At 44.1% G+C, this 13,801-nt stretch overlaps 1 protein-coding gene across 3 annotated transcripts in view; it reads left to right on the top strand.

Moving 5' to 3' along the window:
• MICAL3 (microtubule associated monooxygenase, calponin and LIM domain containing 3) overlaps nucleotides 1-13,801 on the top strand; it is a 172,517-nt gene that overhangs the window by 10,702 nt on the left and 148,014 nt on the right. For all 3 annotated transcript variants that reach the window (XM_060245797.1, XM_060245796.1, XM_060245795.1), the window contains exons 6-12: nucleotides 2,490-2,590; nucleotides 3,905-4,162; nucleotides 7,072-7,187; nucleotides 8,588-8,714; nucleotides 9,390-9,483; nucleotides 10,884-11,031; nucleotides 12,621-12,817. In XM_060245797.1, the coding sequence (XP_060101780.1) occupies nucleotides 2,490-2,590; nucleotides 3,905-4,162; nucleotides 7,072-7,187; nucleotides 8,588-8,714; nucleotides 9,390-9,483; nucleotides 10,884-11,031; nucleotides 12,621-12,817 (1,041 nt within the window). The remainder of the gene's footprint in view (nucleotides 1-2,489; nucleotides 2,591-3,904; nucleotides 4,163-7,071; nucleotides 7,188-8,587; nucleotides 8,715-9,389; nucleotides 9,484-10,883; nucleotides 11,032-12,620; nucleotides 12,818-13,801) is intronic.

The raw sequence follows: 13,801 nt of genomic DNA, 5'->3' as shown, positions 1-13,801 counted from the left end.
AAGATCATGGGGTCCAGAAGTTCAGTCAAGGCAAAGCTGGTGGCTTAGCATCTATTGTAATCGTTGCATCCACACCTAATGGTCTCTCTAGGCTGGTTTTTATAGCCCTGCACCTAATGATCATGCTTGCATCCAGCTGCTCAGAAGCAATCCTGCAACTGCTCATCTGTGTTATCAGCAAGCAGCTGGCATTGTGTGAGGAGGCGTGCACTCTGCTGTCTTGCCTGTAGCTCTGTCTTAGCCTCTGTCTGTGGTGCTGTAAGGGTGTGGATTACCTGCAGCTCATTTTCCTGCTGGTCAGCTTCTGTTAACTCAAGACTGGCTACACGGGGCTCCTCTTCTCCTGAGGAGTTTTCACTGTCACTGAGCCATTGCTGAGCCTTAGATCCTCTTTCCCAAGTGCACATAAAAATGTGGCTTCCACTGATGCTTGTACTCTAGTGGGAGAGTTCTTGGCTCTCTCACAGGCTGTTGGGACATTGTGGTTAGCATCCAAGCAGGCTCTTGGAACATAAGGTGCTTACTTGGGTTCTAGCCATGATGTCACAACTCATTGTTCTTCTTGTGTGTAACTCTGCCATATGATAAATAATAATGTGATGGAAGGCTTGGTATTTTCTTATTGGTATGGAAGCAGTGGCAGATGTTCCAGTCAACACACATCTGTGTCATATGGTTTCTTGGGGGTTCTTTTGCCATGGACTGCTTGTGAATCTTTGCATACATACACTCCACCCCACTGTTTATGATTCTAAATGTCTAATGAGAGCCAGCATGGTGTAATGGTTAGAGTGCTAGGTCTGGAAGACCCGGATTCAAATCCTTCCTCTACTGCAGAAGCTTGTTGGGTGCTCTTGGTTCAACCTTTCATTTTCAGACCTAACCTACCTTGCAGGGTTGCTGTGCTGAGGAAGAAATGGAGGAGGGGAGTATTATATAAGCTGCTTTGGGGTCCCCATTGGAGAGGAGAGAGGTCTACTGATAGCTAACATAATAATAAACCTCCTTTTGAACCAATTCTATATCGCTGTTTTTCTCTAGGCACCTAGTTTTCCACGCCTTGGACAACTGAACTGGCTGTCTTAGTACTCCTATCCTCTACTTTCATTCTTCTAGCTCTCACAAGAGTTCCAATCAGAAGCTTCTTTCCACCTTGTGATGTGTGGCAGGTCTTTCCTTAGAGGACTTGCTAGAGACCTCCTGATAGGGACCCATGCTGTAGCTCAGATAAAGTCCTTAAATGGGACTCTTAGTTCTTGACACATTTTCAATAAAATAACAAGAAGGTCTACAGTATGCTATCCTTGTTTATTATTTTCACATAGCAGAATGTCTCACAGAGGATTTAAAATGGCCAGCTGTTCACAGGATATCTTGTGTAAGCAGTTGTTGTGCCAACACCTTGCCCTCCCAGTAACCCATACTGCTGCTTAGAGCAGATGCCTGCCATATTTTTCTAGTTCTGGACAGAGTTCTTCCCTCCCCAACCGCAGTAGTCCTTGCAGATAAAATTACAAGCCAGTCTTAAGCATACTTACTTTGAACTAAAGTCTGGTTTTCCTTTAGTGTGCACTTGCTGCTTCACCCTGTTGTCATTTTTATGACTTCTCACAACTCTGATAATTGTTTAGAAGAGAATGTCTACCTATCTCTCTATAGGGCCAGAGTTCACTCAGTGAATGTCCTTAGGATGGAAGTGCTGGTCTTATTGTCCAATAAAAGGCTGTAACCTCCCTTCCTTGGCCTTTCCTCTACTTAGTTTTCCTGTGGCTCTGTGTGGCTTCAGAACTGTTCTCTGTTGCTGTAATAATGCGCAATGAAAGGGTGGGGAAGGACTCTCTGGATAACCATGACTTGCAATCTCAATTTTGAGTTCTCTTTATAACCAAGTCAACTCAGTTGCTGAAATTGTTTTCACTGTAAGAACATGAGAGAAGCCATGTTGGATCAGGCCAATGGCCCGTCCTGTCCAATACTCTGTGTCACACTGTGGCCAAAACCCAGGTGCCATCAGGAGGTCCACCAGCAGGGCCAGAATGCCAGAAGCCCTCCTACTGCCCCCCCCCCCAAGCATCAAGAACACAGAGCATCACTGGCACAGACATAATATGCCATCTATAAGAACATAAAAGAAGCCATGTTGGATCATTCCATCACTCTGTGTCACACAGCGGCCAAAACCCAGGTGCCATCAGATCTACCATTGGGGCTAGAACTTCAGAAGCCCTCTCACTTCCCCCCCTCCCCACCTCCCGGCAGCAAGAATCCAAACATCACTTCCTCAGACATAGTATTCCCTCTATACCTTGTGCCTAATAGTCACTCATGGACCTCTGCTCCATATGTTTATCCAGTCCCCTGTGGAAGCTGTCTATAAAAATGTAATGTGTGATTGGACAATGTTGCAGAACTCAATTTGCTGCCAGGTACTTTTGTGTTGTGTATTTACTAGGGCACTGTTTGACTCTCTGTTTTCACTTTTGTCTCAGGCATTGATCTGGAGAACATTGTCTACTACAAAGATGACACCCACTATTTTGTCATGACTGCCAAAAAGCAGAGCCTGCTGGATAAAGGCGTAATACTGCATGTGAGTGAGTGAAGTATCTGTGAAACCTTTAACTATGTCTCAAGGGATGAGAGTCTGTCTTTTGACTTGGTTAGTTAATTTATTAAATGTGTATCTTTCCTTTTCTTCCATGGAAATCAAGGTAGCATGGAGAGAGTTCCCATGCAAGCACAGATCAGACCCAGATCAACTTTGATTTATTACATTACTGTTCTTATACACTGTGTAGCTAACAGTTTGGAATCCAGCGTTACGATGATAAAAATCCAGTCCTGTGTGGTACGTAAAACAGACACAGCACAGATAGCAGACATCATCCCTTAATATAGCTCATAGGCATTCTGGGATAAATTGCTTTCTACTTAGAAGCATAGAAACAGAGAGCTGGAAGGCATCCCAAGGGTCATCTAGTCAAACCCCTTGCACAGTGCAGGAAATTAACAGCTCCCCCCCTCCCCCAACTCCCCCATTGATTCCCGCTTATGCCCAGAGGAAGAGAAGATTAAACTCCAGGATCACTGGGCTAATCTGGTCTGGAGAGATTGTATTATGTGCTTTATCTTACATTGATTACAAGTTTATAGAAGGAATACATACTTGACTGGGAGATAGAAAGAATTATGAAGGCAGTATTTTTTGGGGAAATGGTACAGGTATTATGTATAAAGTGTAGCACTTCTTGATGGAATTAGGATTACATGCAAACTTAATTATAGTTTATAATAGAATAGATCACAGATTGTATTAGAATTAGGTAAAGTTAATAGTAGAAATATTATATATCATTGGTATGTACTTTTTCCCCTTCCCTTCCCTCTTTTCTTGAAACAAATAAATAAACACACAATAAATAAATAAATAAATAAAATTATGACGATACTCAGTTGCCCATAATAAGCTGGAAATGCCCCAGTGGCATGGAGCTGGGTGTTAGGGCCATTACAGGGGTCGTGGGGCAGGAAATCAGTGAGGAAACTTGCCATATGGAAGGCCTGCTAACACTGTGCTGCATTGCCAACCACTGCAGCGACAGTGAATCCTCACAATCTGATCCTGTGCGGAGAACCCCTAGGAGGTTTGAGACCAACCCCTGGGAAGGGGCCATGACTCAGTGGAAGAGCATCTGTTTGACATACAGAAGGCCCCAAGTTCAGTCCCCAACATCATCACTTAAAAGGATTAGTTAGTAGATAATGTGAAAGACCTCTGAGATCTTGGAGAGCAGCTGCCAGTCTGAGTAGACGATAGCAACCTGGCTGGACTGACGATTTGATTCAGTATGCGGCAGTTTCATGTGATGTGATGTGATCCTGATCCTCCTTCCTTGCATGGCAGGACTATGCAGACACAGAGCTTCTACTCTCGAGAGAGAACGTGGACCAGGAGGCTTTGCTCAGCTATGCCAGGGAAGCAGCTGACTTCTCAACCAACCAGCAACTGCCATCACTGGAGTTTGCCATCAACCACTACGGACAGCCAGACGTGGCCATGTTTGACTTCACGTGCATGTATGCCTCGGAGAATGCAGCCATGGTTCGAGAAGTGAACCATCACCAGCTACTTGTGGCGTTGGTTGGAGACAGTCTATTAGAGGTTTGTTGTGATTCTCTCCCCCCCACCCCACCATGGTTAGTTAACTGTTTGTTGAGTCAGTGTTTGGCTTAATCCCTTGCCTATCATGAGATCACAAGAAGCATCAGTGTTTGAATTTATGTAGCGTTGTTAATGTTTACGGAGCATTACAGAAGAACAAGGGCTGGCCCCTATCCTGGGGGGGTGTGCAGTCTAAGCTTTAGTATGTTCATTCATCTGTGTTCATTGAAAGGATCACTGTTGTGTTTGAGCAGGTAAAGGAATCTGGAGAGAAATTAAAAGAGACAAGGGAAACAGAATTTTAAAAGAATTTATCTTTAAAGGAAAATAAAATTGCCCACTGAGAGTAACTCCAGTTCCAGTAACCTTTAATGACATAACTGAGAATAATTCATTCTTCTGAACATTCTTCTGCACACCTTGGTCTGTCAGGGATACTAAGAGGAGAAAATTAGAAGGAAATCTTTATTTCAGTTTTACTCCAGTTGTGGGGCGGTATAAGGATAACGATTTTATGCTTGCTGTCTGAAATTTTTAATCTGCAGAATTTTTCATTTGTGAAATTTTAACCTGGTAAATTTGGCTGTTAATTTGGCAATTTGTGTAATTTCTTTTTCACAATGTCGTTAGATTGTTTTTAATCAGATCTGTTGTTACCCACCCTGAGCCTGCTTGTGTGGAGGGGGGGTTAAAAATCAAATGAATAAATAAATGAAGGACTGGAGCAAAAGGCATCTCCCAATGGAAATTGCTTTGGGCTGAAAGTTGGTGTCTTCACCTGTGTCACTTTTAGTATGTTCACTCATAAGCCAGTGTGGTGTATTGGTTAAGAGCAGTGGACTCTAGTATGGAAATCCAGGTTTGATTTTGCACTTCTCTACATGAAACCTGCTGGGTGACTGGGCCAGTCAGAGTTCCCTCAGAACTCTCTCAGCCCCACCTGCCTCACAAGATGCCTGTTGTGGGGAGAGGCAGGGAAAGGAGATTGTAAGCTGCTCTGAGACTCTGAGAAAAAGGAAAGGTCTCCGGTGCAAGCACCAGTTGTTTCCGACTCTGGGGTGATTTTGCTTTCACAACGTTTTTACGGCAGACTTTCTTTTATGGGGTGGTTTGCCATTGCCTTCCCCAGTCATCTACACTTTTCCCCCAGCAAGCTGGGTACTCATTTTACCAACCTCAGAAGGATAGAAGGCTGAGTCAGCCTCAAGCCGGCTACCTGAATACCCAACTTCCACCAGGGATCGAACTCAGAGCTTAGGACTGCAGTACTGCAGCTTTAACACTCTGCGCCACGGGGCTCTTAAAGTAGAGAAAAGCAGGTTATAAAAACCAGTCTTTGTCTTTTCTTCACAAGTCGGTTGATTGGGAAGCATTTATCTATGCTGAACGGGTAGCTGGCACATGGTATAGTGAGAATCAGCATGGTATAGTGGTTAAAGTGTTAGACTAAGATCCGGCAAACCCATGTTGAAATCCCCACTCTTTCATGGAAGCTCCATGAACATCACCTTGGTAAAGTCACACATTCTCAGCCTGACCTACCTCACAGAGTTTGTCATGAGGATAAAATGGAGGAGAGAAGAATGATGTAAGCTGCTTTGGGTCCTCACTGGGGAGGAAGGCAGGATATATTTAAAAAGTGTTGCTAAATCCCATCAGTATCTGGCATACCTGGCTGTTCTGTAGTTGTTGTGCTCTTGTGAGTTGCTTCTGAGCTACCACACGAGCATTATGGATTCAGGCAGCCATCTTGACAAAATTGGAAGTGCTGAAGTTTCGGCACTTTCATTCATGGAGAGTCATCTCAGAAATGGAGGAATGCCTTTGTGTCTCTTCCATGCCTGTTGTTCCCTCTTGTTTTGACTTGCTCCCCTTCACTGTGAAAAGGCAGGGGCTGAGAGGAGCCTGCAGTTATGCAGCCAGAAATCATTAGCAGCATGTGACAATGAAGAAGAAGAAGAGGTTGGATTTATATCCCAACCTTCACTCAGAGTCTCAGAGCGGCTTCCAATCTCCTTCCCTCCCTCTCCCCACAACAGACATCCTATGAGGTAGGTGGGACTGAGAGAGCTCTTTTGAAAACTGCTCTTGAGATCAAGAACTGTAGAAGGAAAACCAAAGAGTTCCACAGAATAAGATGAAATTTACAACTAACTGAATGTGGAAAAATAATGAGCACATTCTTAAACTACTACAAGTCTCTGTTCGTTATGTGAAATGGTGTTTTCCAAACCAGCCAATCTCAATGAAAGTCCAGATTTCAGAATATATTCACAATTTCATTCATAAATATTCAAAAACAGCCCATAGGATGCTTTCAGAAACTGTGACTGGTCCAAGGTTACTTAGCAGGTGCATGTGGAGGAGTGGGGAATCAAATCCCGTTCTCCCAGATTAGAGCCTGCACACCTAACCACTACTTAACTGCTATACCAAATTGGCTCTCAATATATCTTACTTTAGGAAGCTAGCCCTAGGGTTCAGGGAATGCTGAAACCTCCATGACATGTGTCTTGGGCTCCCAGAGAGAGGCTGGCTCTTAAAACTATTTTACAAATATGTTTCCTCCAAACCTCTCTTCTTCTCCCCATCCCCCTTTCCACACTCCTACTGAAAGCCAGTTTGGTGTAGTGATTAAGTGCGCAGACGCTTATCTGGGAGAACCGGGTTTGAGTCCCCACTCCTCCACTTGCACCTTCTGAAATGGCCTTGGATCAGCCATAGCTCTGGCAGACGTCCTTGAAAGGGCAGCTGCTGTGAGAGTCCTCTCAGCCCCACCCGCCTCACAGGGTGTCTATTGTGGGGAAGGAAGGTAAATGAGCCATTCTGAGACTCTGAGATTCAGAGTGGAAGGTGGTGTATAAATCCAATATCATCTTCTTCCTTCCTCTTTTTTTGTTCATTTGCAGCCATTCTGGCCAATGGGAACTGGAATCGCCAGGGGCTTTCTTGCTGCCATGGACTCTGCCTGGATGGTACGAAGCTGGTCTCTGGGAACGAGTCCTTTGGAGGTCCTTGCAGAGAGGTAAAGAGAAGCTTACACTTCTTGGAAGGGAAGAACATTACTTTAAAAAAAATGTGCTGATGTTTGTCCTGCAATGTGCAGGAAGGTTATGAGTCTGTATCTCTTTTAGGTACCTTAGTAGGTAGAACTTCCCTATGGGGAAGAAAAACCAGGCAGTGGAAGGCTTAACTGGCCACAGCTAGTGAAAGAAGGACACAGTGAGGTGCAGGTGGCTCAAACTCTCCTTTCTGTCGTCATTACCTGATCAGTTCTGAACAACCTGAAGCAGGTCTGGAGCCAAACTGAAATTACAATGAACTTGTTTGCCTCTGTGTGCCACACTTCATCCTTTCTTCCATTGCTCAGTAGGTTGGTTGTTGTTTTTTTTGCCATCAAGTCACATTTGACTTACGGGAACCCTGTAGGGTTTTCAAGGCAGGAGATGCTTGGAGGTGATTTGCCATGGCCTGGATTTTTCTGGTAGTCCCCCATCCAAATACTAGCTCAAGGTCAGCTAGCCCTGCTTAGTTTCTGAGATCTGACAAGATCTTGCTAGCCTGGGCAACCCAAGTCAGGGCTGTTGCTCAGTAGCAATACTGATTGATGGCCCTTGCGTATATAGCTGTGTGACAGACGTGTCCTTGCCAAGCCATCTTTAGAGGCTAACTTTTTATACTGGCAATTGGTGCAACAAAGCTAAGGTCTCTTTTATCCTGTGTCGACTGCCTTAATACGTTTTGGGTTCGCTCTAGGACCCTGTTCCTGTAAGCCTCCTTTCAAGGGAGAAGGACTCGTTCCAACAGAGGATGAATTTTTTTATGATGGAGAAATGTGTCTTTGCTGAAGGAATTTTTTTCTGTGTTGGAGGAAAACTCAGCCGAAGGGAGCTGTAGGAATCAGCCCTCTTCCTGTTGAGTTTTGTTGAATAGAAAACTTAAGTTTCAAGCTGAGTAAGGAGATCCATGAGGGAATGCTTGAAACCTAAATATAATCTTCTAAACTTCAAGGTGCTTTTTGCATTATCTGTGGAAGTGAAAAGTTGTTTGTCTTGCCAGGCTCCAAATGAAAGTGATAACCAGTGACAATGCAGATGTTTATGCTTCTCACAAGCAATGTTCCCTCTAAGCTGTGGAGCAAAAATTCTACTTTGTGAGCTACTGGCATTAGAGTTGTGAGCTTCTGCATAGATTAGTTTGCTCTGGGGCCATCCTTCTTTGAGCTAAGACAAAAATATGTGAGCTGGAGGCTAAAAAAACTGAGCTAGCTCACACTAACTCAACTTAGAGGGAATACTGCTCACAAGACTAGGCAATTTGAGTTTGCATCGAGTTGGCTGTTGTGCAAAGAACTGACTGCATAGTTCTTTCAGTGGGCTTTGTCTTTCATCACTGAAACTAGCATTGGCATCTCTTCTTTCCTAGAGAGAGCATCTATAGGTTGCTGCCTCAAACCACCCCTGAGAATGTGAGCAAAAACTTCAGCCAGTACAGCATCGATCCTGTAACTAGATACCCAAACATCAATGTCAACTTTCTGCGGCCAAGCCAGGTGACTACTTTTGTTTCTGAGCATTGCCCTTAATGCAGTGTGAATCTTGGGCCCCTTTCACGTGGGGGCCTTTGACGTATCTGAATCTCCAGTTGCCTGTTCCCTGCATGTTGGATGGGGTTTGGGAAGGGATTGCTGGGACAGCAGGGGAGGTCATGGCTTTGCGTGGATGACATATGCGGGAATAAGGAGAGCTAAGTACCAAGCTCCGTCTGGAAGGGGAAGTGTCTGCACATGTATGGATTTTGTTTAGTACATTTTTAAAAAGCGGAGAAAAGGGCAGAGACAAAGCTGGTGAACAAAAAGAGCAAAGTTATTTGGAAAGTCCATGAGATCAGAGAGAAGGTAGAACACATGTATGAAGAGGGCTTGTTGAGATCTTAAATCTATAAGTGGTCATGTGTTGAACAAATTGAGATGAAGCAGCAAAAATACATATGTTGTCATGTGAATTCCTCTCCCGTAGCACCAAGTTGTCACAACTTTGCACTCTATGCAGACTCTGAGTATATTATTTTAAAACATCTCTTAAAATATGCAGTGTTTGCAATGTGCTGTAGAAAGACGTACTCGGTTCCAGTTTGATCATGTCATGTTGGAATAAATCCCTTTCCTGTTAACATGCTTATTCTGAAGCTCGATGAGATGTGCTTAATCTTTTTGAACTCCCTGCAGGTGCGTCACTTGTATGATACAGGAGACTTGAAAGATATTCACCTGGAAATAGAGAATCTGGTGAACTCTAGAACACCAAAACTGTCACGGAATGGTAGGCCTCGGCTCAGTCCCATTTGTTGTTTATCTGCCTTTTCTCCCTGCTGTCCTCTTCCTAATTCTTGGAGTAGAATATGCACAGGCTGCTGTTATGGGCTTGCTCAAATTCTTCATGGACTTTTCAAGAGCATCAACTGAGGCGTTTCCTTGAAGGTTGTTTAGAGAGCCAAAATCTACCATTGGAATTTTTCTAATGATCCCTTTTTAATTTCTCAGTTCTGTAAACAATACCTGCACTTTTCAGCTTTTGAAGTGCACACACATGAAGAACCTCAAATCAAAAATTTTTATATTCAGAATCACAGCCATCAGAGAGTTTGAGTGGTACATTTTTGGGAGGGCTGTCCTGCATTTTGTTAAAAATAAGAAGGCAGTACTTTTTAAATTGAGGAAGCCAGGCTTCTGCTGCTGCTGCTGCTGCTGCTGCTGCTGCTGCTGCTGCTGCTGCTTCTTCTTCTTCTTCTTCTTCTTCTTCTTCTTCTTCTTCTTCTTCTTCTTCTTCTTCTTCTTCTTCTTCTTCTTCTTCTTCTTCTTCTTCTTCTTCTTCTTCTTCTTCTTCTTCTTCTTCTTCTTCTTCTTCTTCTTCTTCTTCTTCTTCTTCTTCTTCTTCTTCTTCTTCTTCTTCTTCTTCTTCTTCTTCTTCTTCTTCTTCTGTATTAGATTACAATGGTGAATGGGGGTGGCCAAACTTGTTTAATATAAGAGCCAAATAGAATAAACATCAAATGCTTGAGAGCCACAAGGCAGGGAGGCAGATCGATGGGGGGGAAGAGGTGGAAAGAAAGCAACTTTAGATGGTTTGGCTCAGAGAAGTGATTTGAAGAGAGAAATGCCTTCTCCAAGTTGGCCGACAGGGTGGGCTTCAAGAGCCACACAATATGTGTGAAGGAGCTACATGTTGCTCCCAGGCTGCAGTTTGGCCACCCCTGATGGTGAACATTAGAATAACAAAGGATCAGTTCAGCTTTAATACATGGGTATGGTTGGTTTGAGAAATCAGGATTTGGCTTGCAAAGGAATACTGAAATCCTCATTTGCTCGACAAATGGTGCTTCTGTTGACATCTGCCCTGGCATCTCTGCTGCCAGGAAGTAGGTGAAAACAGTGCCTGGCAAGAAGTCCTGACTCAGCCAGAATGTCTGTATTCATAAGCTGTGCAAAACCCAGTTAATGGTAACTGTGGCTAATACTCCAGCTTCAGACCACAGATTCACGTTTTGTTTTGTCAGTCATCGACTGTGCATCGTAAGTGGAATAGCTTGCAATTGGATGATCACACTAACTGTAATTAGCTTTAATTATACCATAGTTCTGTGTTACATCTGAAGTCAATGAAATAGTTCTGTGCTTAGCTCAACAGACAGCAGCCAACCCACCTTGATCAATTTGTTTCAGAGTCGGTAGCTCGCTCCAGCAAACTGCTAGGCTGGTGCCAGAGGCAGACGGATGGATATGCTGGTGTCAACGTAACGGATCTTACAATGTCTTGGAAGAGTGGCCTAGCGTTGTGTGCCATTATCCATCGATACCGCCCTGACCTCATGTAAGTAACTGAATGCAAAACAGGAGAATAGAGCCAGTTTTCATGGGAGGGTGTCCAGATTACTGGAAAGGTTGTTTAACGACCCTGTGTCAGAACTTGTAACTTTTCCTATGTGCTGTTAGCCAGACCAACTCCATGCTGTAACCTGATACTAACCCATGCTATGCTGTGTAAACAACTAACACAAGATCCCAGGGCCTGGCAATATTCTGTGATCACTGAAGGGTAACCGATAGCCTAGGGCCCACATCTGCAGGTGGCCTTTTGAAGCCAGGCCGCTTGGCCTTCACAGCAGGAGAGCATCCTCCCTTCTGATAACAGGGCCTGGGAAGGAGACACTTGTCTGCAATCCGTGTGAAAGATGACTTTATGGTATCTCTTCTGACTGCATAAAATGTAACCAAATGCCAGTACTGGCATTACTGTTATCTCGTACCTCCAGCACTATAGTTCTCAATAAAGATCCTATACTTTGTAACAAGTTTGGAATCGTCTGAAGTTCTTCAAGTTCTGACACCCTGTTCTGGTGGAGGTTAAAGTGATGCTTGTGGGTTGATGATGATGATGATGATATTGGATTTATATTCCGCTTTCCACTCCAAATCTCAGAGCCTCAGAGCAGCTCACAATCTCCTTTATCTTCTCCCCCACAACAAACACCCTGTGAGGTGGGTGGGGCTGAGAGGACTCTCACAGAAACTGCCTTTTCCAGGACAAGCTCTGTGATAACTATGGCTGACCCAAGGCCATTCCAGCAGATGCAAGTGGAGGAGGGGGGAAATCAAACCCGGTTCTCCCAGATAAGAGTCCCTGCACTTAACCACTACAAAACTGGCTTACTGGGTTACCCTGAAGACTCATGGTTGGAGGGAACTATTGAGAACACAAACTCTCCCTTGTACACCTTGTACAGTTACACCTCTGAGAAAAACATGTTCTCAGTTTAACCCAGCCTCGAGGAGCCAGAGCAGTTAACAAACTCTGCATTTATTGCCTGTGACACTCTGACCATCACTCTTCAATTCTGACATGTTTATTGACTATGCTGTTGTCCAGCACAACAAGTGATATCTAAACTAAATTGGCTGTTCTTTCAATTTATTAATTATGGAAGATGATATTGGATTTTTATCCCACCCTCCACTCAGAATCTCAGAGCAGCTCATAATCTCCTTTACCTTCCTCCTCCACAACAGACACCCTGTGAGGTGGGTGGTGCTGGAGAGGGCTCTCACAGCAGCTGCCCTTTCAAGGACAACCTCTGCCAGAGCTATGGCTGACCCAAGGCCATTCCAGCAGGTGCAAGTGGAGGATTATACTATTTAGTCATAGATTCTGACTTCGTACTATTTGCGTGCTTAATCACTGCCCACCAGCTATATGTAACTCTGCTCACTCAACCCCCATTTAATTGTCTGATGAAGTGTGCATTTAGCACACAAAAGCTTACATTCTGAATAAAGCTTTGTTGGCCTTAAAGGTGCTACTGGACTCCTACTTAGTTCAATTGCTTGGGACCAACACGGCTGCCCACCTGGATCTATCTCCCATGTAGTTTGAATATTATCAATGTCTTTTCTACTTCACAGAGACTTTGATTCTCTGGATGAACACAACGTAGAGAAGAATAACCAGCTGGCATTTGACATTGCTGAGAAGGAGTTTGGAATCTCTCCCATCATGACGGGTAAAGAGATGGCATCAGTTGGAGAGCCAGACAAGCTGTCCATGGTCATGTATCTCACTCAGTTCTATGAGATGTTCAAGGATTCCCTCCCTTCCAACGGTAAGGAGCCTTGGGTCTATTTACTAGAAAGGGCAAGGCATTTCCGTGGTCAGCAAGCTGTTTTTGTTCTTAAGTGCGTCACCCTCTGAAGCTTTACCAGGGCCTGACTTCAGGGAGAGGGACTGTGGCTCACTGGTAAATCATTTGCTTTGCACGCAGAAGGTTCCAGGTTCAGTCCCTGGCATCTCCAGTTAAAAACACCAGGCTGTAGGTGATGTGAAAGACCTCTACTTGAGAGCCAGTCTGAGTAGACAATACTGACTTTGATAGACTAATGATTTGGTTCAGAATAAGACACCTGTGTGCGTGACGTGCCATGGTTCAGCTCTCTTACCAAATCACTGCAGCGAAAGCACATGCCGTGTATCCAGTCAAATAAACTATACACACACATTGATGGGGTGTGAACTGGTGGAGACTGACCAAGAGAGAGAGAGATCTTGGGGTCATGGTATATAACTCACTGAAAATGTCCAGACAATATGCGACTGCAATAAAAAAGGCCAACACTATGCTGGGAATTATTAGGAAGGGAATTGAAAACAAATCAGCCAGTATCATAATGCCTCTGTATAAATTGATGGTGTGCCCTCATTTGGAATACTGTGTACAGTTCTGGTCACCCCACCTCAAAAAATATATTATGGCATTGGAAAAAGTCCAGAAAAGGGCAACTAGAATGATTAAAGGGTTGGAACATTTTCCCTATGAAGGAAGGTTAAAGCGCTTGGAGAAATGATGTGTGATGAGTAACGTGATAGAGGTTTACAAGATTATGCATGGAAGGTAGAGAAAGAAGTACTTTTCTCCTTTTCTCACAATACCAGAACTCATGGATACTTAATGAAATTGCTGAGCAGTCGGGTTAGAACAGATAAAAGGAAGTACTTCTTCACCCAAAGAGTTGGAACTCTCTTTCTGGGGCAGTGATGCTCTGTATTCTTGGTGCTTGGGGAGGGGGGCACAGTGGGAGGGCCTCTAGTG

The sequence above is a fragment of the Heteronotia binoei genome, chromosome 8 (assembly GCF_032191835.1).
Source record: "Heteronotia binoei isolate CCM8104 ecotype False Entrance Well chromosome 8, APGP_CSIRO_Hbin_v1, whole genome shotgun sequence".
In the NCBI taxonomy this organism is placed as follows: Eukaryota; Metazoa; Chordata; class Lepidosauria; order Squamata; family Gekkonidae; genus Heteronotia; species Heteronotia binoei.
The sequence above is the reverse complement of the archived record's forward strand: the minus strand, read 5'-3'. Positions and strand labels throughout refer to the sequence as shown.